General features: G+C 42.8%; 1 protein-coding gene across 1 annotated transcript; it reads right to left on the reverse strand.

Moving 5' to 3' along the window:
- Positions 1 to 308: 308 nt before the first annotated feature.
- On the reverse strand, positions 309 to 26,987 carry LOC144990226 (general vesicular transport factor p115-like). Its single transcript, XM_078943262.1, has 23 exons — positions 26,966 to 26,987; positions 26,836 to 26,847; positions 24,088 to 24,188; positions 23,907 to 24,009; positions 23,752 to 23,807; positions 23,550 to 23,670; positions 23,286 to 23,464; positions 22,525 to 22,665; positions 22,346 to 22,434; positions 22,102 to 22,256; positions 21,821 to 22,026; positions 14,866 to 14,901; positions 8,549 to 8,647; positions 8,243 to 8,361; positions 7,979 to 8,160; positions 7,785 to 7,906; positions 7,552 to 7,690; positions 6,147 to 6,301; positions 5,845 to 5,907; positions 4,253 to 4,351; positions 4,088 to 4,171; positions 3,815 to 4,009; positions 309 to 3,219 (listed from the first exon to the last, which is right to left on the reverse strand). Exons 1-23 carry the CDS (start codon positions 26,985 to 26,987, stop codon positions 3,142 to 3,144), a joined length of 2,556 nt encoding a protein of 851 aa, XP_078799388.1. The 3' UTR covers positions 309 to 3,141.
- Between the last annotated feature and the right edge of the window lie 533 nt (positions 26,988 to 27,520).

Below are 27,520 nucleotides of genomic sequence, written 5' to 3' on the forward strand. Positions count from 1 at the left end.
GAAGTTTGCCCTGGAGGAAGACATTTATTTGAACTTCTTTTAAAAATAAAATACTGTTTATCAGGCCTGACCTTAGTAGATTAATATATTCTTGAATATACCGGTAGTCAGATTCAAGAAAGGCTCTTCAGAAGCATCATAGCTAGAACAAATGTCTTTTAATGGCGTTCTTCAAAACCTATTACTGGGCCCCCTTTGTATTCATCTACAAACTCATGTAGGTGCTTCAAGTAAGAACTGAAACATTAAACCAATAAAATATTATTCGTTTTATACATAACCCATTAAAAGAAGACTGGGGCTGGGGGTTAATTTAGACAAAAATGTTTTTACTAAATTAATCAAATCAGATGGAAAAATACCATTATAAAACATGAATGATGTATTAGACATTTTTTAAGTAATCCTTTGAAATACAAATAAAAAATGGAGAGAAAAAACAAAGATAAGATGTTCTATTAGATGTATGAACTGCTTTGATAATCTTAAATCAAGATACAGTCAATATAAGTCTCACTTTGGATTTATTATAATTAAATAAACAAATAATCCTCCATACAGCCCACATTTAGATTATTTTATTCATTTCAAGGTGGCTCGTAGATTGATAAGTTACACAATATCATACAGAAGCTGGATACCAGTACTGAACAAGAACGCTGCAAAAAGAATCCATTTCTCTGACTGGTGGATGTTTGCAGCATGTTGCAGAGCGGCTGGCCTGAGCTGTGAAGGGGGAACGCAACTCTATGCTTGGAATGCTGACGTCACTCCGACGAGGGCGGAGCAATCCAGGATGCAGAGGCGTGGCGTGTCGCAGGTAATCCTCACCGGCGCATCCGTCACTTTTCTAATCAGGGGGGTATTCCAGGAAGCATGTTTAAACTAGCCTGACTTTAAGCCTGAACTCTGGCTGAAATCCGCCTGAACTTGCTTACTCTGGGTATGTCGGTTCCAAAAGACCGGATATGAGTTGGCGTATAACGCTCGACTTGGTAACCCTGGGTTAACGCACGGTACATAAAGACATTCTCAATAGATCGCCGATTTCTGGAGTCACCATGGAAACGCGTGGAGAAAAAAAAAGAAAGAAAGCGCGACACTTGAGACGGAAGTGAGACGGAGTCTGAGATTTTAATGACGGCGGATAAAAATTATAAATCCATCAAAAAAGTAACACGGCTGAAAAATAATTTAAATAATTTAGTTAAATTAATTCAAACTCAATAATTGTTTATACAACTCAAATTTACGTATTTATCTAACTAAATGTCACATTACTCCATTAATCTTTTTTCCATCTTAATTACTTATATTTCTTGAACTTTCATATGTCTAAGTTTGACCTGGCAGATATGCTCATTTTTATAACAATAAAAAGAACGGAAAAAAATGCACGGAGTGCAAAAATTCACCACAGTGTATTCCATCACTGTCATAACAGGATAAGGTGGTAGGGGTGCTATATAAACTCATCATCCTCTCATTTACTCTCACTCACGGTGCAGAGACGTAAGCATAGTAGGACAATATAGCTCGGCAAAACATGGTGAAACACAGTAAAACAGCTATACAACTAAACACATTTGGTCAAAAACCCACACTTAAACCCAAATCCGTCCTGACAGGCAAAGGGAATGATATCCCAGAATCCCTTGCGGTGCCGATCTAACAGCAGCATCAAAGTTACACCTACTTAATTGAATTAATTTAAACGAAAGGAAAATAATTGTCTGAAAACTACGTGTTATTTTTAAGGTGACCTAACAAAAAAATGATTTATCTTAACTGAAGCAAATAATTAAGTTAGATCAAAGTAAAAAAGTTTATCTTTCCAACATCCATATGTGTGTGGTCTTATCACCCTCTCATGGTGGAAAAAGTATTATCTGAGCTTTTTCATCCACTAAATCATCTTCAAATGGACAGGCCATGCTGCTTCACCTCTCTGTAAACAAACTAAGCTTCAACTAAACCTGCTCCGGACCAGGTTATGTTCAGAGCATGAGTTGCCATGGCAACTTGACCTACCCTGAAATATACCTCCATTTCTGGAACCGAAAGCTTAGGTTATCAACTTACTTAGCCTCAAACTTATCGTGGGAGCTAGCATAACCTGCTTTCTGGAATACCCCCCTGGGCTCATAAATTGGGCATCATGATGACCCCTCTGTGTTAAAATGAACACTTCTGCTCATTTACTTGTTTTTTATAATGAACAAAAAACATAATGAATAAAGTCGATGAGATGAAAGCACTGAAATTGCTAAACGGCACTGAAAGTGGAACTGTTGGCAAACTTTAACTGACTATAGAACACAAATGAACAAATAAACAACCACTTAAATCAAGAAATGTTCTTTAACCATCAAAATTTCATTGAACCCAGTCACACTCCATGAATCGCGCATCAGATTACATTATAGGTACGTGCACGCGTTTACAATGATTCCCTATTGTCCGTCTAGCGACTTCCACCTGTACGCGCGTAAGCGCTCCAACTTAAAAATTCCTCCCAAAGTCAAACAAAAAAAAAAACTGAAATGATCTCACCCCGTCCTTCGGGTTAACGTCAGGGAGTCTCAGTTTGCTCTTGGTCACTTTCCAGCCACGTCCATCCCCAAAAGAAATTAATAATAATCCCTGCGGCAGTATTTTGAAAGGTCCACATCAGATCCTCCTCTGTAACTCCCGATGGTCGGTTTCCGGGGTATTCCGTGCGTTCTTGCTCCTTGGAAGGGCCCTCGTAGTCTCCCTTTCCGTCTCGTCAGAGTTTTCCAGTCTCCTTAGGCCTCCATCCCACATTGTCTGTCCCTTTTTAACCCGGAAGCCATGCCGTGTGTTAACGCACCCCAGCTGATCGCATCAGCTGAGGAGTGACGTCAGCGGCATCCCCGGTACACAAATACCCAAATTACACACATACACTAAAATAAAAGGAAAACTTAGGACCTCTTCACCTCATAGGGTGTAAAATACAGAAAACATGATACATTTATGTGGCTTTGTCACAATGTAATGCGCCAAGACAAAGGAAAATGAAGACAGCGCGGCAGCTGGGAAAGAAACTGATTCCGTGTCTAGTGTTGAGTTTCTTCTGATGCGTTTCTGCAAAGTCTTTTCTCCCTCCATTCTTTTTTATTAATCATCTTCATCCTCCTCCTCGTCATCATCATCTGACGTCTGGTCCTTGGTGTCGAGGTCGTCTTCATTTTCTACCTGGAAGGAGAGAGCCACAGTCTAACTACAGCAGAGACGACACAAAGCTGAGTGACATCTTTCACCAGCTGAAACAGCTCACTGAAAGTCAGAAGAAAACCGTCAATGGCGCTGCCGAACACTGACGCCGACCTAAAACCACCATGTGCCTTGCCCAAGGGCACTTCGACAGATGGGATGGCAGACCGGGAACTGAACCTGAGGCTCTCCAATCAGAGGTCGACCACTACAAACCGTTTTCAGAAGAAATGATCCGAAGCGACGTTTAAGTTTGGTTTACTGCTCAAGTTAACCAGGAAGTCGACAGAAAAACCGCTGAGTGTGACTTCGTTTCAAGTGACAGATATCGTTATTGTATTTTAAAATCTTTGTGTTTTGCTGATTCTGATCTCCTGTTTTACATTAAGCTATAAATGTTGGTGATTAAATGCTTATTTGCATTTTTATACGTCCAGTAAAAAGACACATGAACTGTTGATCTTGATTGGTGAATTGGTGAAAATCCACAGCTCTTTAAGGATCCATTGGAGCCTCTGACTGTGAGACAATGTAGGACCGTCTCTGACAGACTTGCTCTGAGATCTGGTTTTCTTACCGTTTCTCCCAGGTCCTTGAGTCTCTTCTTGAGGCTGTGGATCTTCTGGTCCTGGTCCGCCAGCAGCATCAGCAAGTCGTCCTGCTCCTTCTTGGACTCCTGGACCTCGGACTGCAGCTTTTCCTTTTCTGTCTGCAGGATGGCCGCCGTGCTCGTGGCAGCAGCCAGCTGCTGCTCCAGCTCAGCCACGCTCCTCTGCAGGTTGATGAACAGCGTGGAGGATCAACCGAAAAAATAACAACAACCTGCATCTCTACAGGTGTTATTACACACCTTCATCTTCTCCGTCTCAGATGTCTGTGCTGCCAGTCTGCTCTCCAGTTCTGCTGAAGCGCTGGGGGGCGCCGTGTCAGATGGCTAGCGGTCATAAAAATAAAGAAACGGTTCAGGAATGCAGGAAACTTTTCTTAAAGCAGTTTCATGTTTTGGGATTTTCACCTCAGCTTCTGCTCTTGTGAGCAGCTCCTGCCTCTCTGTCTTTAGATGACTGATTTCTGACGACTGGGACTGAACCTGACTCCGTAAAGCCTCCAGCTCCTGCAGCAACAGAAGACAAACAAGGAACTCCCATTAGCGCCTTGATGACTGTAAAGAAATACAACTATTTGTGTCTAAAACCTGACACGTCTAGCATTAACCAGTCTTTTCTTGGAAAGGGATGGATGAAAGGATTGTGTGTAAAAGTTTGAATTTCAGAATTTGAGAAGGCATTTCTGGCTGCTTAAAAATGGCTTTAATGTTCGCCAAATATGTGTTCAGATTAAAAACAAAACTTTAGGGAGGGCAACAAATGTTTTGTAGAGCTGTTTTCTTCTGATACCATATCTGTAATGAAAGGCCTGACAGTTTGTTTGCATTGAACGGTTTGCTAAATGTCTACATAGTTTATCATAAATTATACAAAACATTTGTATTTTCAAGCTAAAAAAATAAATCTGCATGAGTTTGGGTTTCTTTTGGTATGATTCCAGGTCAAATGCGTTAATACCATACAGCAAAATGACAACTAAAACACCCTGGTAAAGTCGTACTGAAAAAAAATGACCAACAGTTTTTAAGGTGAAAACATCAAACTCCAAAGGAGACAAAAACTTTGAATTCCACGTTAGACTCATGAGAGTTAAAGGTTCAGCACCAAAGGTACCTCTGTAATTCATGCCTCACAGGCGGTGAGTTTACTCCTCCTGCTGGAACAACTACAGACTTTCTCAGACCAGGTGGTTTGTGTAAAAACCACAGGCGGGGTATTAAATAGCTCTGAGATCAAAGTCCCACACAGCTAAACTGAAACTGAGCTGATAGCTGATCAGTGAGAATGATAAAAAAAAATCTCACCAAACCGACTTTGCGACTTAACAAAAAACGATCACTTGAGAAAAATATAGCAGTATTTTAGTTATGTTAAAATGCACGACTTTAGAAAGCATTAGTCCCAGACTTTAGCGCTCTGAACGGTTTGCCAGATGGAAACGGTTCAAACTGTCCGTCTGTTCTGATCGTCTCTTTTTAGATTGTTTGAAATGCTCAACTCCAACAATTCTAGGGAAAGATCCGGTCTTTCAGCAGCGGACAGACAAACAGTCAAGACAAACTGAGCTCCTGCAGATGTTCACAGGATGGAGGGAGGCAGTTTGGGGTTTGTTTGTGTTTTTTACACCTTTATTGCAGAAAAGTCTTAACCAGCTGGTGATAGTCAGCAAACTCTTCTTTCTACCATCAAGACTGGATCTGCAATGATCTGAACCAGGAGATCCTTCAGGTCTGCTTTTGAAGGCTTTTTCCATGAGGTTTGTGTCCGAGCATCACTTGCTCTGATGGTCCACATCCATTAGGACTTTCAAAGTAAAAACAGGGAGCAAAGTGAAGAAGATGAGGGCTCAGCACACTGCCCTGTGGCGTATCTGTATTCGTGCTTTTTTAAAGTCTCCATGACAGACATGACATGAACCGGATCTTTTTACAGTTTGGCGTTGTTCTCATGTACTAACTGGAGCAAACTCGTATCAGCACATAAAAAAGTCCCAGTTCACCTGCAGCAGCTCTGTGTTGTCTGATCCTCCTGCCGGGCTCTCTGTCGTCTGGGAGCTCGACTGCTACAGTTACAATGAAATAAATAAACATTAAATACCAGGAATCACATTTCAAGACATTTAAATCTTCAAATTGAAGTAGATTACAGCTGGTGACAAAAACGGATGCAATGGTTTTTCTTCAGATCTGAACAAAAATGTCACTTTTCAAATCAGCAGAAATTATTTTATTTACTGGTTTATTTCATGACGTTTTTAGAATCCTCCTCATCACACTCACTCAATCTTCTAGATCTACTAACCAGGGTGGTGATTAGTGCGTCTCGCTCGGCGAGTTGCGTCTGCAGGACTGCGTGCTGCTTGCGGAGCTCGTCCAGCTCCTCTCTGAGCTGAGAGAGCTCCTCGGTCTGCAGTCCGTTCTGCTGGGAGCCGTCCCCCTGACTCGGACTCTCCTTACCTGAAGATGACAATACACATGATTACATACCAAAACACTCCAACCCTTCAGACATACCACACACCTGTTCTTAAAGCATCGATTAAATTCTGAGGTAAAACGAGTCTCATTTCTATAGAGGGCTGACGGGAACACAGTTTCTGTTTAAACAAACAGGAGAGTCAGATAGAAGCTGCTGATTCAGCACTATAGACCTGCTGTGGTTCGCAGACATGAAGATTTATCTCTCAAATCAAAATGTCTGCTCAAAATTGACTCATTGAAGTCTAAAAGGCTAAACAAGACTTTGATTTGGAGAATTTTCTTCCATCCAGCTAAATCTTTTTTTGGGTCACAAGCCAAAGGCGCGGTTAAAACCCTGAACATGTCGCCGGTCTGTTGCAGGTACACAAACTCACACAAGCACACCTGGGGACAGGTCATCAGTGAACCTATGAAGACGCTTTTTGGACTGTGGGAGGAAGCCACAAAACCCTCACATGCATGGGAGAACATGCCAACTCCACACAGAAAGAATCCGGCCGGGATTCAAACCTTCTCCTGTGAGGCGAGAGTGTTAACCACTACACCACCATTAAGCCGATTTGGAGAATTTACAGACGGAAAATATTATTTACCGTCAAAGGAAATCAAGAAAATATTTTAAGATTACTGGCTTTTTTTTTTTTTTTCCAATCAGGCACAGTAACAAATATCATGTAATGTGATATGACTACACTACCCAGAATGCCTAGAAGGGCCAGGAAGCAGGTGATTGGTCACAGGAGTTGATGGCAAATTGTGTTGTTATTCATGTTTGTGTCTTAACTGCAATAAAAAGCTTCTGCTGCAACACAACAGACGGAACAAAGTTAAGCTTTGAAAACCAAGAAGTGACTTTCTTTTACATTTCTGGAAAACAGGAAAAAAAGGACTACAATAATCAGCAACGTTTCATACCAAAAGCCATCATCAAAAACTAAAAATCTGAAAAAAACTCAGGGAAAAGTGACTTTTTCTGTGGGACGTGTGACTCAAACCTTTCAAAGTGTAAATAAAAACCCTACAAATCCAGTCTTCAGCTACAGTGGAAGCTTTTCCCTCAAAGGCAGATAAGAGACAAGAAAATGAATTTCCTTTAATAACATAAGCTGCTCTTTATGGCAAAAAGGATCAGACATGAATGTCTCCATCATTTCTAAACCAACAAAAAGGTTATAGAAACTGTAAAAGTGTCAGAGTGAGCTTTTGCGTGTTGGACGAGGACTGACCTAGTTTCAGCTTCAGGATGTTGTACTGGTCTTTGTGCTGCTGGATCTGGGATAGCTGCTGTGCGACAGTGGCCTGCATCTGCTCGTGCTGGGAGGACAGAGCTGCTACCTGCTCCTTCAGCTCCTGGATCTGAGCATCCTGAGTCACACAGTCCAAACTCTGATGTTATCTGGAGACTACAGCAAATCCACGACTAATGGGCAACATTTTTAGAGGCCAAATTTGGACAAACCTGTTCTCTGATCAGCTCCTTGTATCGAGTTACGATGTTGTCGTGCTGCTCCAACGTCTTCTTCACCTCTTCCTCCTTTTTGTCCTCCTCGCTGGACTTGTGAACCGCTTTGGTGATCACCCCTGTGATGAGCAGCGTTACGTCAACTGGGACTCAAACCATCACTTGCACATGAGGACGGCGGCCTCCCTGACCTTCCAGTTCTTTGACCAGCTTGGTGAACTCGTGGTCGAACAGCATCTGCTCCGGCGACGGGAAGACGGGCTGCGGCTTTAGGGCCGCCCGCGAATACAGTTCATGTTTGGTGATGAAGCCCAGCTTCTCCACAAAGTTCTCCTTTCCGATGCGCTTCTCAATCAGCTGCTTTAGCTTCTCCCTGAAGACGACGGGAAGAAAATCTGTGTTTTCATTCAAACATTGAGTCTAACAGAATGTTAAAGTGACTCAAAGACACGTACTTGGTGTAGTTTTCCAGTGAGTTATCGTTATGATAGATACAGATGCCGAGCAGCAGCGCACAAAGGCCCTGCACCAGCCTCTCGTCTTCTCCCAGGTTCTCAGAGATCTGAGCCGTCAGCTGCAGGACTCAGAGTCAAGGCTCATGCAGAGAAGCCAGTGGAGGACAGGGGCTCCCTCCCCAGCAAGAAACACAAGGGTCCTCTTTACGCTCAGAGGTCGGATTTGAAGAGAAGATGCATTTAAGCAGAAATGTAGACTCAGAGGTCAAAGGGGGGAGAAGGTAAAAAGGTTGTGATGAAGGATACAAAGGGAACGTTATCCTGGTTGTGCAGGAAGTGCGTGACAGCAATGGGACAGTTGCTGATCCATGTGCACAGCAGCATGAGTGTTAAGTTTGTTTTATCCTGCCTTATTGTCTATTTTCTTTATTTTGCTCCTGAACATTGATTTGGAGGATTGTTCCAGTAGGATCAACTCCACAGCTGCGGGGGGCAGTATAAGGAGAATGTGAATCCTAATATACCAGGCAGGTAGATGGGAAGAGGTATTTAACCAGGTAACAGTGTGCAGGTGGGGGTTTTGTCTGGCAGTCATGGTGAGCTGAGAAACAAACATTTCAATGCTTGGATGACTTCGGTGACGCCATTGGTATGTTTATTTCAATTTCATTTCTAGTCTGATATTTGTGGTAATATTATTCAACTAGTGAAATAGTTAAATGGCACAATATTTGCAAAAGTTTGAAATAACAGCCCATTTCTGACAAACATTTCTGATATCTGTTTAATTATTTTCTGTTTTATTTCAAGGTTATCAAGCTCTCATCCATTCTTTGGTGATAATAAAAAGAAGTTAAAATGAGTGGAGTTGTCCAGCGTCCTCCGTTGTCTCCTGAGCCATTCGAGTTGGGCAGCATTGAAAATAAAAAGAAATAACTCGACACTTGATAACCACGGTGCAGCCAGGAGGAGAAGATAAAAAGCTTCAGAAGATCCTGTCTAAAGCTGCTGACGCAGACGTGGAGAGTTCTCAACACAAAAATGGCAAATGAAGGCCCAGGAAAGACTGTTAAGGAACTCAAAAGGGAGAGGACTGCTGCAAAAAGCAGATTCACACGACAGACCAACTTTCTCAGTGGGGAAGCTAATTGTATGTCTGAATTAGAGCTAAAAGAAGAATTTCACAAAGTGTCTGACTGCTTTAAACACCTTCTGGAAAGCAATGATGAGTTCAAAGTTGGACTTTTATTTGAAACGACAGAAGAAGAATCAGAGGACATCCTTGAAAAGGCATTGGACTATGACATTGAAAAGACAGCAGTTGATGCTGAAAAGAAGTTTAAAGAAGTAAAGGAAATAGTTCAAAAGAACTTGTGGTCAAGATATGGTCAGTATGAAGTTGAAGCCTCTATTCTCGAGGCAGAAAAAAATGCTGAAGCAGCAAGTGGCCTACCTGTAAAAGGAACGTATCTAGAAGGGTATGAGGTCCACATGACTCTTCTTAGTAAAAAGATGCAAGAGGTGATCAGGATTATGTCTGCCTGGGAGAAATGGATGCCTATGGAAGAAAGGAGGAACCTGGATGGCCGAATCAGAGGTTTAAAAGCAATCAGCAGTAACCTTGAGCTGAGGAAAGTTGAGTTTGTTACTGCTCGAAGGGTTGAAGAGGAAGTAGTTGGTGGAAGAGACAGAGTACCCTCTACATCATTAACACCTGCTGTACCCATTGTGACAATTAAGCCAACAGCCCTTCCCATTTTCACAGGTAATAAGAGAGACTTTTACAGATGGAGGAAAGACTGGGAGAGCCTACAAAAGCAAGGCGAGCCATCTGGGTCAGCTGAAGTCATGAAAATTCAACTTTTGGATAGTGTTGATGACAAGATTGCCAAGGACCTTAGATTGTCAACTTATAGTACAGCGGATGAGATTTTCAGAGTGTTGAATAACAGGTTTGGAAATAAAGAATCCATCACCATTGAGATACTGGAAGAATTAGAGAAGATCCCTCCTGTGAGGGGAAATCAGCCAAGAAAAGTCATTGACCTAATACAGACTGTGGAGAAAGCTTTAACAGACCTGACAGAGCTTGGGACTTCTGGTGCGATAAAGAATCCATTAGTGACACAAACAATAGAAAGTAAGCTACCTGACTTCATAAAAAGAGACTGGCTAACCTTTTTAGTAGAGCCTAAAAATGACATCTCATCAGAAAACCACTTTGATGAACTTTTGCAGTTCCTAAAACATCAGGAAAAAATCCTTGAGAGGCTGGAGCAGTTAAAAACAGTGGATAAGATGGAGAAGTCAGCTCAACGTCCTGCAAGAACATTTGACAAACAGTATGCCTCCACAAGAGTAACAAAGAAAGCACTTCATGATGTCTGTGTTGTGTGTGGTGACGGAGGACATGGTGATAAAATATTCTTCTGTAAAAAGTTCAAGCTACTGAATATCCATGATAAGCATGCTGCTATAGAAAAACTGAAAGCCTGCAGAAGATGCCTTGGATGTCACGATGGAGACAGTTATTGCACTGATTCTTTTTTATGCAGAAATAAAGACTGCAAAAAGGATGGCATTTCTAACCACCATTATTTCCTCTGTCCAAAAGCAGATACTGTTAAGAACAAGAAGGTCTGTGAGAGGAGTACCAACTGCAAACTGACTGATGAGCAACAGGAGTTTTTATCTCAACTTTCTCCAGGTATGGCAGAAAAATGTAGAAAAGCTTTTACAAACAACTCAAGAAAAATGACTAACGCAAGTAACACCCAGTCTGAGCTGCTGGAAAAGAATGGACTTTGTGAACTTCCTGTCATCATGATGTTGATGGAGATTACTGCTAATGCAGGTCAAAAAATCGGGACATTGATAGATCTCGCATCTGATTCAAACTATATTACCCACAAAGCTGCTGAAAGATTGAAATTGCAAAGTGAGAAGGTCACACTGGTTGTGCATGGGGTGGGTGGAATGACCATGAAAGTTTCAACACAAAGATATCTTCTCAGAGTCAGAATTAAAACTCCTAAAGGCACAGTGGCCTCACATGAACTGGTTTGTTATGGGCTTGATGAAATTGCTAGAGTGTATGATGTCATCACACCTGAGAAGTTGAAGACATTTTTTCCTGACATTGATTTGGAACAACTAAAGAGACCAAAAGAGATTGAGCTTCTCATCAGCCATAGAGAAGGGAGACTGGCTCCACAAAGAATGAAAGTAATTGGAGATCTTGTCTTGTGGGAAAGTCCATTGGGGATAACAGTGGGTGGAGCACATCCTGATCTTTTTGAGGATGTGGAGGTTTTGGTGCAGGAGTCAAGAACCCACTTTGCCCGATCAATGAGAACAGCTGTTGTAAAATATGAGGAGATTTATAGAGATCCAAAGACTGACTGTAATCCTGATCTCAGAAAACAAGATGTAACTAATGTGAAGTTTACCACTGCCACCAATCATGAATTTCTCAAATGGTGGAGGTGGGAGAGTATTGGGGCAGCCTGTGAGCCTAAATGCGGGGGATGTCAATGTGGAAATTGCCAAGCTGGTGGAAAAGAAATGACTCTGGCCGAGGAGAAGGAGCTTGAAATTATAAAAGAAGGCCTTACCTATGTGTTGGAGGATAGTCATGTAAAGTCTCCACATTGGCATGCAAGATATCCCTGGAAGGAGGGTCCTACTATACTCCACAATAATAAGCATACAGTGGAGTTAACATTCTTGAAAACTGAGAAACAACTGGATCGAAATCCAATGTGGAAAGCTGCATATACAACCCAGATACATGAAATGATTGAGCGGGGAGCAGCTATAGAACTCACTGAGAAGAGCAAAATGAACTGGACAGGACCAGTCTGGTATGTAAGTCATCTGGTGGCACCGAATCCACATTCTGTGACTACTCCTGTACGGCTTGTGTGGAACAGCAGTCAGAGGTTTAAAGGGCTAAGCATGAATGATCTTCTGTTAAACGGACCAGATGTGTTAAACCCTATAATAGCTGTTTTACTGAGGTTGAGGCGAGGGGTGTATGCTGCCCTGGGCGACATCAAGAAAATGTACAACTCAGTGTGGTTGGAAGAACGTGAGATGCACTTACACAGATTCCTGTGGAGGGATAAGTTTGAAGAAGAAATAAAAGAGTTTGCCATTACGAGTCAACATTGGAGACAGACCAGCCGGCTGCATTGCGCAGTTAGCTATGAGACAAACTGCTAATCTGCCAATCTTTGCTCACCTAGAAGAGGAACGCCGAGTCATTGAAGAAGACAGTTATGTCGACGACATCCTTACTTCCCACAATAGCCTGAAGCAACTGGATAAAATAACAGAAGGAGTAGAGAAAATCTTGCAATCTGGAGGCTTCTCTTTGAAACCATGGGTCCGGTCACAGCAAAGTGGGAGGGAAACGACTGGGAAAAAACCTGACACAAAACAAGACGAAGCCACACCAAGCACAACTATTATTCTTCCGAATCAAATGAGAGATGAAGATAATAAAGCTCTGGGTGTTGGATACGATGTTGAAGAGGATAAACTTTATATGTTGACTTCCATTAACTTCTCCAACAAACAGAAAAAAATGAGACTTGGAAAGGATCTGCTTAAGAAAGAGGTGAGATCTGGAACACCTGACCCACTGACTAGAAGAGAACTGCTGAGCCAAGTAGCTGGACTTTATGACCCTATCGGCTTAGTAGCACCTGCTAAACAAAAGGGTGCAATCTTAGTAAGAAAGGCATTCCAAGAGGCAGGTGGCAGAAAACTGAGCAAATTAACCTGGGATAAACCCCTTTCAGCATGTCTAAGAGAAGAAGCCATAAAGCTTTTTGAAGAGTTGGTGGATCTGAGACAAATTCTATCGGAGCATTACACCAGCTGACTGGACTGGAAAACCATGGGGGATCACCTTCTCTGATGGAAGTGATAAGTCTTATGGTGCTGTGATGTATCTGAGGTGGGTCACCAAGGTTGGAATTGATGTTCGTCTTGTTGAGTCAAAAGCCAAGCTTACACCATTGGATCAGAAAGGAGACGCAACCAAAGCTGAACTCTGTGGTGCAGTTTTTGCAAGCAGACTAAGGAAATACTTTGAGAACCATGGAGGGGTGGAAGTTGAGCGATGGATTCATCTGATGGACAGTCAAACAGTCCTTGGAGCCATTAAGAGAGAAAGTTATGGATATCGGACATTTTTTGCTAACCGTGTCGGCGAGATTCAGAAGGCTGTGCCAGTGGAGGACTGGTGGTGGATTCCTGGAGAATTAAATATTGCTGACATCATTACAAGAGGAGCGTCTCCTGAGGGACTGAAAGAAAACTCTGCATGGCAAGATGGACCAGCGTTCCTAAAACGGCCTATAGAAGAGTGGCCCATGAAATCTGCAAATGAGGTTGCAGCTTATGCCAGAGAAAGTGTGAACAAACTTCAGAGAAAAGTCTTCACAGCAGTGGTAACCAGAGCACAAGCAAGTCGAGATGACAGTAACCCAATTCCACAAGCAAATTTAAACATGGCTCAACAAGGTCTAGGCACACCTACCAGTTCATTAAAGCCATCTACTAGTTGGAGAATTGGGAGTGTTGTAACTGTAGAAAACTTTAGTGATCTTGGCAGGTTAGTTAGTGTTGTTGCCTGGGTGCGACGAGCTGTTGGAAAATGGCTTGAGGTGAAACAACAAAGCAGACAGCCAGTTGTGAGTAAAGGAGTTGTTTTGACGCCACAGGAGCGCAAAGATGCACTCATGAACCTTTTTCTTGATGCCCAAGGGAGCATAACTTTTCCAGAAACTACTTTAAATAGATTAGTTGTGTATAAAGAGGGAGGTTCTGGGGTTCTGATGTGTGGAGGAAGGATCCAGAGATTTAACGAAGACAAAGCAGCCAGTTTCAAACCAGCTGTCAAATGCATCCAGAAAAGTGTCTTTCCCTGCTACAGTCTTGCATAGAGATGTTAGACGGGTGATAGTGTTGTTTCCTGTTGAAGAGCAGAAAGAGTTTGTAACCAGGACAGATAGTTGTGACCTCCTTAGAGTTTAATAACTAGGAGGTCAAGTGGGAGGTGTTAAGTTTGTTTTATCCTGCCTTATTGTCTATTTTCTTTATTTTGCTCCTGAACATTGATTTGGAGGATTGTTCCAGTAGGATCAACTCCACAGCTGCGGGGGGCAGTATAAGGAGAATGTGAATCCTAATATACCAGGCAGGTAGATGGGAAGAGGTATTTAACCAGGTAACAGTGTGCAGGTGGGGGTTTTGTCTGGCAGTCATGGTGAGCTGAGAAACAAACATTTCAATGCTTGGATGACTTCGGTGACGCCATTGGTATGTTTATTTCAATTTCATTTCTAGTCTGATATTTGTGGTAATATTATTCAACTAGTGAAATAGTTAAATGGCACAATATTTGCAAAAGTTTGAAATAACAGCCCATTTCTGACAAACATTTCTGATATCTGTTTAATTATTTTCTGTTTTATTTCAAGGTTATCAAGCTCTCATCCATTCTTTGGTGATAATAAAAAGAAGTTAAAATGAGTGGAGTTGTCCAGCGTCCTCCGTTGTCTCCTGAGCCATTCGAGTTGGGCAGCATTGAAAATAAAAAGAAATAACTCGACAATGAGGAGGCCCACCCTGGTCTGGACTTTGCTGCCCTGCAGAAAACCAAACAGTGAGTCTGACGAGGAGCTTCTGAGCAAAGGTATCAAAAGCATGTTAGACAGCTCAGACAAAGAGACTTCAGACCCAAAGAACTAAACACAGGAGTGGAAGTTAGAAGGGTTAAAATCGATCGGGTTCAGAGTTCATCTAAACCTCAACCGAATCACAACCACAGAACACCCGCAAAATGAACTCCTTGGTTTTTTTAAAGCGCTCAAGCACAAAACAATTAACAACTAACCCGAAAACAAGCAGAAAAAGGCAATATTTGAAAGAAATTAGCCTTAATAAGCATTTGAAGGCCAAACAAACAAACAAAAAATAACCACACCTATAAATAATAAATGTAAACAAATGTTTTGAAGACATCGTTATGGCAGTCAAATGATGCCAAGTGTTAGTATCCATTACAGCCAACACCAAACAGTTTGGATGTTTTAAAGAATAAAACAAAACCAAACATGCAAAAAAAAAAAAAACATTTCATATTTTGTAACCACTAAATGATTTCCATCAGTCTTGTAGAGCAAAGCATCATGGGAGTGGACTTACATTAAAAGGTATCAGCTCATGCAGCACTGACTCACTAATAAACCTTTTGTTGTTGAATGAAAAGGAAAGGAAACTTAAAGTGAAAATGTTTTTTTTTTCTGTCTGGCCCAAAACAACAGTTTGTTGACCGGATTTCGCATTTTAATGACAGAAAGCCAGAAAGCCTTTGTTAATACTACGCAGTATCACAGAATGAGGAATCCGCTCAGTTTGGTGGAAACTGCTGGACAAACTCTTCAAGGACGACATCCCAGAGGTCATCAAATAGATCCAAACGTCAACAATATTTACATTTTTCTCATTAACTAAGATTTTCTCCTGCTTATGGTTGCCAAACTTTTAAAGAAAAACTAGTCTGCATTCCTTTTTATAAGACTACTGGACTAATGGACTCCATAATTCTACTTGATAGTCGTTTGAACCAAAACTGGATTAAAAGCCTCTTAATTCTTTTATTTCCACTTTGAATTCTGAGGTGAAAATAAGATTTATCAAAAAGCAATCAAAGCCATTTTTAGAAACTCAAAGATTTGCGTCTTCAAGTGACCACTTCCAATTAAAAATTGAAGTAAAATGTATGTGTATCTTTTGTACTTCTGCGTTCATGTGTTGCTACGCAAGTTTTTACGTCCCTTTTCTCCATACAAAACATGTGTACGCATTGGAAGTTAAACTAGTTAAACTTTGACCAATCAGGGACTTGGATTTTTAATGACATTTGGATGGCGTCCTTTTCAATTCACAGAAGAACCAACAGAAATTAACAATTGAGGTTTGTTCCAAGCCAGAATTCTATGACACCAAGTTTTTCCTCTATCGGAATAGAGATGTGAAAGAAAAAGCAAGATGCACCAGATTTAAACCGCTTCCACATTTCCCACCAAACTCTTTCTACTGCGAGTACATGTGCTAGCTAGCATCGGGCAGTGAAGGTCCAGACTGAACACCATATGCTAACACAGCCAAGCACTTAGAACTAGACTATTTCCAGAAGAAAAATAAGAGAATATGAAACCCCCATGATGCACTGGGTTTGTTCTATTACTGCAAACACTGAGGTTCTGTCTCCACGTTCTGCTGTTCTCCTCAGAGGAACCGGTTGAAGCAGAAAACGGCTTTTCCCAGTTTGGTTAAGCTTGTTCTTTCTTCCTGTTAAAAGTCCATCTTCTTTCTTTTCAGGGTTTGTTCGTTAGACTGGTTGAAGTTTGTTTTAACTGTAAACTATCTGAATAAAATTAGACACCAAACCTTCACTTGTAGTAAATTGTAAAACACCGGAAAAATGTTTTTGCATTTTGTTCTCTTTTACTCAGATATTTGCTCACAATGATTTTTTTTCAGGCAGAGTAATAAACATTTAGGCCTTACTCAGAGGATGTTTTTTAAAATTATTTTTTAAATTTAGGTCATGTGTGTGCTTTAACAAACATATGTGGAGGAAAGGCTGGAGGGGATGATCAGGAAAGCATACAAAAATAAATAAATAAAATCACCTTTCTTGCTTTAGTCTCCAAATATGATGCAATGCATAAGTAAAATAAAAAAAAGGGCAGATATGATTTAATTCAGTTAACTGAAAAGCAAAATATAAATTATCTTTAGAAAAAGAGAAAAAAAGTAGATACCGGTATTCATTTTATGGAAATGTCACATTCTATTGTTCTAAATCATAAATTCAGTATAAAAAACTTCAGTAATGTCTGGGGATGGGTATCGTTAAGGTTTTAACGATACTACTACTCTTATCGATACTGCTTATCGATCCGGTACCCTTATCGGTACTCTTATCGATACTTTTTGAGGATGAAAAAAAATAAATAAATAACAAATTAAGAACATAAAGTGTTTTATTTCCTCACTATGCAACAACATTGTTTTTTTTAACAAAACATTTTACTTTATACATGAGAATGTTCCAGACAGGATATTTATTTATTTAATCTAATTGTTTTTATTATTTATGAGTGTGATGTTTCCTTTGATCTTTTGTCCACTTTCCACAACCTTGAATAGACTTTTCTGTCTGTCAAACACCAGAGTTAAGTTAAGTTAAGTTAAGTTAAATGATGGAAACAAATTCACTTTGATGCAGACTCCTTTCTATTTTGCCAACTCCATTTATTTTTCTTTAAATCCAGTAAACCCAATAAATGATATTAATTTTACGGATGACAACTATCATTAGTTATTAATTATTATTAAGTATTAGGAAGCAGCTGATAGTTTGTCGCGGGTCTGGAATCATAAGCGGTGAGTCTAAGCCCCGCCTCTCTACCTGTTTGTTGTGTTATGCTCCGCGTGCAACGCCCCCCCCCCCCCCCCCCCGCTGCCCCAGCCTGTTCTGCACAAACAGCGCAACATACGGTCATCGTAGTAGCAAGGTGACAGCATGGTCGGCATGGTCGGCACCGTTTTCTATTGGTGATGTCACATGCACTCTGTCCAGTTCTCATGTCCAGTCAGTGGTCTGACAACAACAGGTCGACAAAACTGATTAGTATGATGACAAAGACCATGAGTCTGACTCAGGTATAACACTGCTGTATTACAGTGCAGATCCCACATGGGAGTCTAAAGTCCAAAATGCGTTTTCATACCACATGATAGGAATTAGAAAATAGATAAGACGCTTCCTCTGCTGACTCCAAAGAGCCCTCACTGGAAAATTAAAACGCCCCAAATAAGTCAAGCACAGGAGCAATCAAAGGTCAAAGCACAAAGCAAAAGGTTAAGAGGTCACAGAAGACAGGACATCTAGAAGCAGCTGCTGCCCTTCTTCTGTTGGTTTCGTAGATGAGTTCATTTCACCAGTGGACACAATCATATTTTTTGGCATTTCCACACTGAGCGCAGTCATTTCACTTTCTATTAAATAAAAGTCGCTGGGTCAAAGACTCCAGTAAAAAGGCGGGCCACTAAATAGTCCAAGAAAAGCAAAATCCACCAACAAGCGGGTCACAGAGACCCCTACTTCCTTTGCCAAGCTGAAATAACCAGAACACCCAAACACACACGTACACACAGAGGTACGTTACTCACCCGCCGGACGATCTTATCACCCTGCAAAACCACAACAATGCAAACCGGTTCTCTTCACTGGGGCTCACAGTTTAGCACTGATCTGAGGGCAAGCATGGCGGCGGCGCGCATAGACGCGGCGGCTCTGTGCTCTCTTTTCCGGTGCTTTTTATGGCTATTTTTCTGTGAATTACTTATCGTTTGGACTACATCCTGCTGGGCAGACAACATCTACAGCCGGCATGAGCTCCTAAAGTTAGGATTACAATGTGAACAAGCGGTTACAGCCGACTTTTTTCACTCTCATAACATCCCGAAGGATATTATCAGGACCCCGGGCTCCCCGTGGATTACCATCCCCACAGGGAGGAGGCGAAGGCGGCGCAGGGACAGAAAACAAAAGCGGGGTTGCCGGGCTGGTGTACTGGAGAAGCTGCGTAAGAACCCAAACAAACCACCGCTCCCTAGCATTATTCTTGCTAATGTACGTTCCCTTGGAAACAAAATGGACGAACTTAAGCTCCAAGTGGCAACAAACAGGATCGTCAAGGACTGTTGTGTTTTGATTTTCAGCGAGACCTGGCTTCATTCATCCATACCGGACGCGGCTATCGAGCTAGCAGGCCACACGGCACATCGCTACGACAGGAGCGGCGACTCCGGTAAGAGCAAAGGAGGGGGATTGTGCATATATGTGAACAATAACTGGTGCACCAACTCCAAGACTGTAGCCAGTCACTGCTCTCCGGACGTGGAATATGTGACTGTCAGATGTAGCCCGTTTTATCTTCCAAGAGAGTTCACTGTAGTCATGGCAACTGCTGTGTATATACCACCAGATGCTAATGCTAACTCGGCACTGGGACTCCTGCATAGCACGATTAGCAGCAACCAAGACAAATATCCTGAGGCTGTACATATTATTGCCGGGGATTTCAACCATGCTGAATTAAAATCTGTGTTCCCTATGTTCCATCAGCATGTGAAATGCGCCACCAGAGGGGAAAAGACATTAGACAAAGTTTACTCCAACATAAAACATGGCTACAGAGCTATACAGCTCCCACACCTGGGCCAGTCAGACCACATTTCCCTGCTCCTAGCCCCTGCATATACCCCCCTCAGGAAACGGGCTCCCACCAAAAGAAAGACTATTAAAACTTGGCCCGAAGGTGCCTCCCACCAGCTGCAGGACTGCTTTGAAAGAACAAATTGGGAGATTTTCGACCACCCAGACCTGGAGGAGCACACAGCAGCAGTCCTGTGCTATATCAACCATTGCACAGACACTGTTGCTGTGGAAAAGCACATCAGAGTGTATCCAAACCAAAAACCCTGGATGACCAGAGAGGTCCAGCGACTGCTGCGGGAGAGGAACACAGCCTTCAGGTCCGGTGACAGGAACCTGTACAGCTCTGCCAGAGCAAACCTGAAGAGAGGCATCCGACAGGCCAAAATAGACTACAAGCAAAAAATGGAAGACAACCTCAAAACAAACAACACACGGCAGGTTTGGCAAGGGATCCAACATCTAACCAACTACAGACCAAACCTCGCTGCTGTTGATGGGAACCCTTCACTGGCAGAGGAGCTTAACCTCTTCTTTGCCCGCTTCGAGGTGGAGCCACCAGAGACAGCTGCATTACAGGCATCAGCGAACAACGGCCCCTCCCTAAGGGTAGAGGAACATGAGGTGAGGCGCACGCTGAGGTCTGTGAACCCGAGGAAGGCTGTCGGACCTGATGGCATCACTGGACAGGTGCTGAAGGACTGTGCAGACCAGCTGGCGGGGGTCTTTACTAAGATCTTCAATCGTTCCTTACATCAGTCCATCGTCCCACCCTGCCTCAAATCCTCAACTATTGTCCCTCTGCCCAAAACACCCACAATCACAGGCCTCAAGGACTATAGACCCGTTGCCCTGACCCCGATCATCACAAAATGCCTTGAGAAACTGGTACGCAACCACATTACCTCATGCCTTCCATCAACACTTGACAGCTACCAGTTTGCATACAGGGCGAACAGGTCCACAGAAGATGCCATCACCACCACTCTCCACACTGCTTTGTCCCATCTGGAGCAACCGGGGAACTACGTGAGGCTGCTGTTTGTGGATTTCAGTTCCGCCTTTAACACCATCCTCCCTCACAGACTTGTTTCCAAACTGGAGGCTCTCGGACTCCCCACCTCCACATGCCTCTGGATTTTGGACTTCTTGACAGCCCGCCCCCAGAGGGTTAGAGTAGGGTCCCACACGTCGACAGCTCTCACCCTCAGTACCGGCTCCCCACAGGGCTGTGTGCTGAGCCCCCTGCTCTACACCCTCTACACACAAGACTGCACCTCCACCCACCCCAGCAATACCATCATTAAGTTTGCAGACGACACCACAGTAGTGGGGCTCATCTCTGGGAATGATGAGTCCGCTTACCGGGACGAGGTGGAGCGGCTCTGTGTCTGGTGTGAAAAAAACAATCTAATCCTCAACACAACAAAAACCAAGGAAATGGTGGTGGACTACAGGAGAAAAAAACCTGTCATTCAGCCACTGTCTATTGGTGGGGATTGTGTGGAGAGGGTGGCTGCTTTCAAGCTCCTGGGCGTCACCATTGAGCAGGACCTGACCTGGAGCGCCAACACCACTGCTCTGGTGAAGAAGGCCCAGCAGAGACTGTATTTTCTCAGGCTTTTAAAGAAAAACAAACTGAGTGAGAAACTGCTGGTGTCCTTCTACCGCTGCTCAATAGAGAGCATTTTAACGTACTGTGTCTGTGCCTGGTTTGCCAGTTGCACAGCTGCGGCTAGGACAGCTCTCCAGAGAGTCGCCACAAGAGCCCAGAAGATCATCGGCTGCCCTCTCCCATCCCTGGAAGAACTGTACAGTTCTCGCTGCCTAAAAAAGGCTCAAAACATTCTGCTGGATCCATCACACCCCGGACATTCCCAGTTTGAACTGCTGCCTTCAGGCAGGAGATACAGAACAATTAAAACAAGAACAAACAGATTAAAAAACAGCTTCTATCCGAGAGCCACCGTGGCCTTAAATGCTGCTAAATAAAGTTTATTTATTAGGGAAGTGTGCAATAACCGGAGAAGGTGTAACCTCCTTTTTATATTTTGTTGTATATTTTTTAACATATCTTTCTTATATTGTCTTATTTCGCAGTTTTTAGTTTTCTACTCTTGCTTGACTTTTTATTCCACCGGAAAAATTGCACTGTAATTTCGTTGTACATGTACAATGACAAATAAAGATATTTCTATCTATGTTGATGGGCTAACTCGTTTCATGCTAACAGAACACATATAGCTTGTCCCGTCTGTACTACGGTGCCCTACCTGGGACAGGATGTTGGTGCACTGCTGCAGCAGGGACACGGGAGGTTTGCCCAGGCTGGTGGTGAGCTGAACTCGAAGCAACTGTTCCTTCTGAGTGAGGTTGTCCTGGAGAGCATGGGCCAGGGCCACGGCAGCACACCAGTTAGACAGGGAGTCTGCTGAGAACAGACCTCCACACAGGAGCTGACCAGCAGAGATAGAATTGGCTGAAGAGGGAAACAATAGAGCCGGTTAAAAAAATAATTGCATTTAAAGGCTTTGAGAAACAGATTGAAACGAACCATCGATGGTTGAGGGAAGTAGTGTAGCCACGATCTCCCCCTGACCCTTCTGGTTTTTGTAGAGGAAACACTGGAAACAGTAAAGAACTGCACAACGAAGCACAAACGGCTGCCTCTCATTCTCCATGGACATGAGCAGCACCACGATGGCTGGTCTGCAAACACAAACAACAGAGATCAAACATCCAGCTAACTCTAACGTGCACTGCCAGCTTTTTGGAAGAGAAAACTAAACTTTCATTACCGTGGAGGGCTTGAAGGGGCGTTGACTGAGGCAAAGTAGTCCTGGTTGATCTGTGAGCCTCTGATCACCTCCGAAACTGTGTTTATAGTCTGGAAAGGAGCAGTCGAAGGAACATTTTTGTCAGCGTTTCTGCCGTAACCTTCCTGTGGTGGGTCAGCGTCCGTACTCTCTGTGGTTACCTCTGTTAGGATATCGGCGGGCACACCGGTGGCCATGAGGATGGTGCACAGCTGTTGCAACAAGCCACACTGGAACATGCACTTCTGACAGCTCGCTGTAGCTCCAGGGGAGTTCACTGGAGACACCATCACTCGCACCAGCTGGAAATTATAAGCTTGTTAAGACTCTAAATCTTACTATTAGTCATCTTTGACATGGATTCTGTGAACGACCCACTCCACTCATCTTTTGATCCATTTTAAAAGCATTCCCAGTTATCTTTTAACCCTGGAATTGTGTTCAGGTTTGAACATTTTGACAAGAACACAATAAAGGTTAAATGTGGTTAAGCTTTTTCAAACCTTTTTCCCCATCACTTGATTAACAACGATTTGAATAAAGAAATACTAAACAATACTTTGAGCTTAAAACTCTTAATATGTTCTCCAACATGATAAAAATGCCACAAAAACACGATAAAAAGACCAGAATTATTTGTGACGTAGAAAATACACTTTTTGATACAGCAGTAATGTCGGGCTGGGGTTGTGAGGGGCTGTTAGCTAGCAGGAGAGCATGTAAACTGAGAGCTCTCAATTATGGGCAAAGGGAAGTGGGGAGGGCGTTGCTGCATGCCTATAGCTCACCTGTGAATTTCTATTAAACTCCTGCTGCTCTGCAGAAACTAGATCATAGAAAGGTTTCCTTTTCTTAAAAAATGGCATAATTCTAATTAAAGACCACTGGGAACACTTTTAAACGAGAACGCTGCTTTGGCTACCTGCAGCATGAGGTGGAGGTTAGTGACCTTCTGTGCGGACCAGCCAGAGTTATCATCCCCAACCTCAAACCAGGGCTTCATTCTCTGGATGTAAGAGCCCTCCTTAAAGAAGTTCTGGTTAGAGCTGTTGTTCTTTAGCAGGTTGAGCAGCAACAACAAACAATCCTCCACCACAATACCTGCAGCAGAGGAAAGAGGAGGGGGGAATGAGTACACACACAAAAAAGAGGGTTTTAGCAGTTCTGCACGCACGACTCTGTTCACCTCCATCGCTGCTGCCCTCCTCCGTGATGATATCTAGGAGGCGTTCAAAGGCGTTCTCAAAAGCCACGATTTTCTGAATGGCTGCATTGCCTCTGGTTAGCTGCTGGAGCAGCAGTAAGCCCTGTAGGAAGCAGACAACATGACTCATAAGTCCCACCAATATTTCACAATGGGTAATGAAATGGAAGACGGGAGGGCTCACATCATTGCGAATTACTTCTCTGGAGTCTGCTAACAGGTCCATCAATCTGGAAACACCTGTGGCGGAAAATCTAGTGTTTATATTTTAATTTAAGGAAATAAATAGAAATAAAGATTGTAGCCAGTTAGACTCTGAGTGAACTAGAAGATACTCACCCATGGGGCTGACGAGAATGATGCCTTGCACTTGGGCGCCTTGACTCTTCAAAAGAGCCGTCAGCAACTTCACCGCAGGCCAACGCACGTGGAAGTCAAACTCCTGAAACCCCCCCGCCGACAGTTACACTCTACGCATCGGAAGCAATCTGTCTGTGATGGTTGGAGAACAGGGCCATACCTCCAGAAGGGTGAGGAGCAGCGTGATTCGCTCGGGATCCTGAAGGAACTTCTCTGTAAACAGGGTGCAGAGGTCGTCTGTCTGCTTCTGGGTATTCTCATCTGAGGAGAAACATGGAAAACTTGAGCAGCTAAGTCTGTGGACTACCGTCCCAGTGGAACCTGCTATGGTAGAATAATGTTTGGTCATGGGATCCCCAGCACCGAGTATGGATCAGCAGTCAGTTATTTCGTTGTTGCATCAACAGAGATGAAAAGCAGTGGAAACTTTTAAAAGACAGTACCGTAATTTCCGGACTATAAGCCGATACTTTTTTCCTGCGCTTACAGCTCTGCGGCTTATTCAGTGACGCGGCTAATTTATGAGTTTAATTGCCATGTGCGTACATTCGGGCTCGATGATTGGTTTGAATTCTCCATCTAACACCAAACACAAGTCATTTGTTTTTTAACACACCTCTAAGCAGCTAAACAGCATGGACGTCACTTCAGGTCTTAGACACTTCAGTCATGGTTCAACAAAAAGAAACACGCATGCCCGGCCGCATCCCAGAATCCTTTGGTGCCATTAGACCCAACGTGCATGTGATCGCCGCTACAATATGATGAAGCTTTCAAGTTAAAAGCAATCGTTAAAAGCAGCGTGAAAAAATCCCCCATCAGTAAATGGAAATGCCGGTCAGCTGCGTGACGGAGAGAACAGCGCATGGTCAGAAGTGTATTTTCCTCTGAGTCATAGTGACTCGGCTGGCTGCACGTAAATATGTGGGAATAACATCAGCCTTCATTTTGTCGGGACACGACTGGAAACACAAATCCATGTGGTCGTTTTTACGTTTCTAAGGACTGAGCGGAATTTTGCACTGAAAAGCTCACAGCCTCCGTGTGAGCTTTTCGGATAGGAAGGGGAGACAAGGAGCCCGCTTAGCGAGCGCAGAGGCGTCCGCGGAGCAACAAGTGTTTGTTGTGAAAGGAAACTTCTGACGAACGCGCCGCGCTGAGGCGCGCGTATCGCGTTGAGGCGCGCGCTTTTCAGTCGCAGCTGATTTATTTTACTGGTGTTTTTTTAACCAGCCCCGTTACCACCATAATGCTGTTGCGACACAAGTGGAAGGAGAGCTGTTGCTTTTCACCCCTCCATGCACTGCTGATACTTGCTCATTCTTAAACACGTACAACAGTAATGCGAGCCGGGCGTTGGCCCCGCTTTTAGCCCCTAAGACTCATGGGAAATGGGGGATCGCGGATGTAAATTTCCTCATCATAACTGAGGGATGTAATGTTGATTATATGGTTACTGTTTGTAATTTTATGTGTGATACCTAGATTGTCAATAAGTAAAAAAAACAAATAAAAATAAAATAAAATAAAAAAAACCATAACTGAGGAACTTGTGAACAGAATAGAGTTCCATGCTGTTTCAGATGTGGGTATACTTGGATACATGTGCTTGAGTCAAGGCAGTACCCACCCACAGTGTGGTAATGAGCCACACTCACTCTGGGAGTCAGGACGTGCTTTGGCGAAGCAGCGGCTTGTATTCTGATGCGGCTTGTATATGTACAAAACTAATTATGTACGTGAAAATAGGTGGGTGCGGCTTGTTATCGGGTGCGCTTTATAACCCGGAATTTACGGTAGTTCCATTTCATGTTTCTAGATTTAACCATGAGATTATGATGCTTCTTATCTTATAATCTCTTTTGAAATCGTAGCGTGTTATTCCAATCAGCTCCAGATCCTTTTCCTCTGATTTTGTCTTGCTTTTCACTGCACTTTTAACTAGCATTAGTCCTGATTTTCCATCATCACGTGACATCATGTCTGTTTTTGTGGAGATTTGGAGAAACTTTTGGGGGGAGGGGTTAGATTTTACAACAGAAAACGGGAAAAAACAACAATAATAAAATCCAGACAGCTTTGTGGTATTAGTAAAACATTGCCAGTACCACCCATTGACTGTATGTGAGAACTGAACAGAGGGAGTGAGACATCACCCATAGCAAATAGCTTACTTCAAGCTCCAACAAAACAGTCAATTTAGTCACCAAATTCCTTCACTACCCACTACATAGTGCATTATATTGTGCATTTGTAATTTTCTAGGGTTGTCTAAATCTACAATGACAAAATCAAGTGCCCTAGAAATTTCCCAGAAGTCTCTGCAAAAAAACCAGTGTGCATCAATGCTCACCAGATTGGCGAATATATTGTTGCCAAAAAAACGTATTTAAATGTATTTTTTAATAAACCATCAAAGTTTTTAACTTCAAAAGACAGTGAATTCATACAACGTTCATTTGAACTTCATGAAATCGATTACATTATATTTATTTTTCAATAGATGTCTATGGGATTTTGGCTTCTTGGAGCCAGCGGGTACTTCCTGTTCACTCAGTCCAGTTCCTTTGTACAGTCAATGGCACCACCCCCAAACCCTTGGTGTCGCTTTACAGTACAGCAATATTATTTGTGGTTAGTCATTGTGCAGTAGAGCAGCAACAGCACAACAGTTCATCAATAAACAGGCACACCTTTAAGTCTCCATGAGGCGAGTAGAAGAGTTGTTGGGTTTGCAAGAAATCAATAAATAAAATTAATCGTCTACTCGTCTCAAGTCACACAGAAGTTCAAAGGTTTTTGAGTAAAAATGCCCCCAACTAATGTCGGCCACTGCAGGGGCACCAATGTGCATGGATGAACGGCGTGGTTAAAGAGGCTGGCATCATGCATAATCCAAAAGATTTACCTTCTGATTCATCTGTGGGGTTAAAACATGAAAGAAAAGAGAAACAGGAGAGTCTTTATACAACACAATCAATACTAGTGGAAGGAATTAAAAAGGAAGGAACGCAGACCGAAGGTTCACAAACTGATACAAACGTCCAGCTTTGTGCTCATGCAAACGCAACACTGTTCAGTAAAGCTGCGTTTAATAAAAACAAATCAATTTCCCTTCAGAAAATCAATATTTGTTTCCAAATACAATTAGTTTTGAATCCAAAATTTGAAATATAAATCAATATGAAATCAAGTTGTGAACTTATCAAAACCGATAAAATAAAACTGAATTAGTATTTTGCTAGTGGTGGCTCTATATCAGGGGTCAGCAACCCATGGCTCCAGAGCCACATGTGGCTCTTTCATCCTTCTGTTGTGGCTCCCTGTGACTTTGGAAAATAATGAGTATTTTATAAAAATTCAAATTTATTTTAGTTTGTTCATTTTTCATAGCATTTCAAAGGCGCTGCTGGCTCCGTGCGAGGCACGTGCCACGTAAAAAACAGCGTCCTTGGTGGGCTCGTGTTTGTCAGGCGAGGGCTGCGGAGCTGATAGCAGGAGGAGACACGCGGGGCGGCTTCAATAAACACTCCGGTTCTGGAGTGATTTTCTGCCGGGGGCTTGGCGTGACGCGGAACGGGGAGTGGCTTTCT

Source organism: Oryzias latipes (assembly GCF_053564925.1).
Source record: "Oryzias latipes strain Hd-rR chromosome 1 unlocalized genomic scaffold, Olatipes_Hd-rR_3.1 chr1_Y".
NCBI lineage: Eukaryota > Metazoa > Chordata > Actinopteri > Beloniformes > Adrianichthyidae > Oryzias > Oryzias latipes.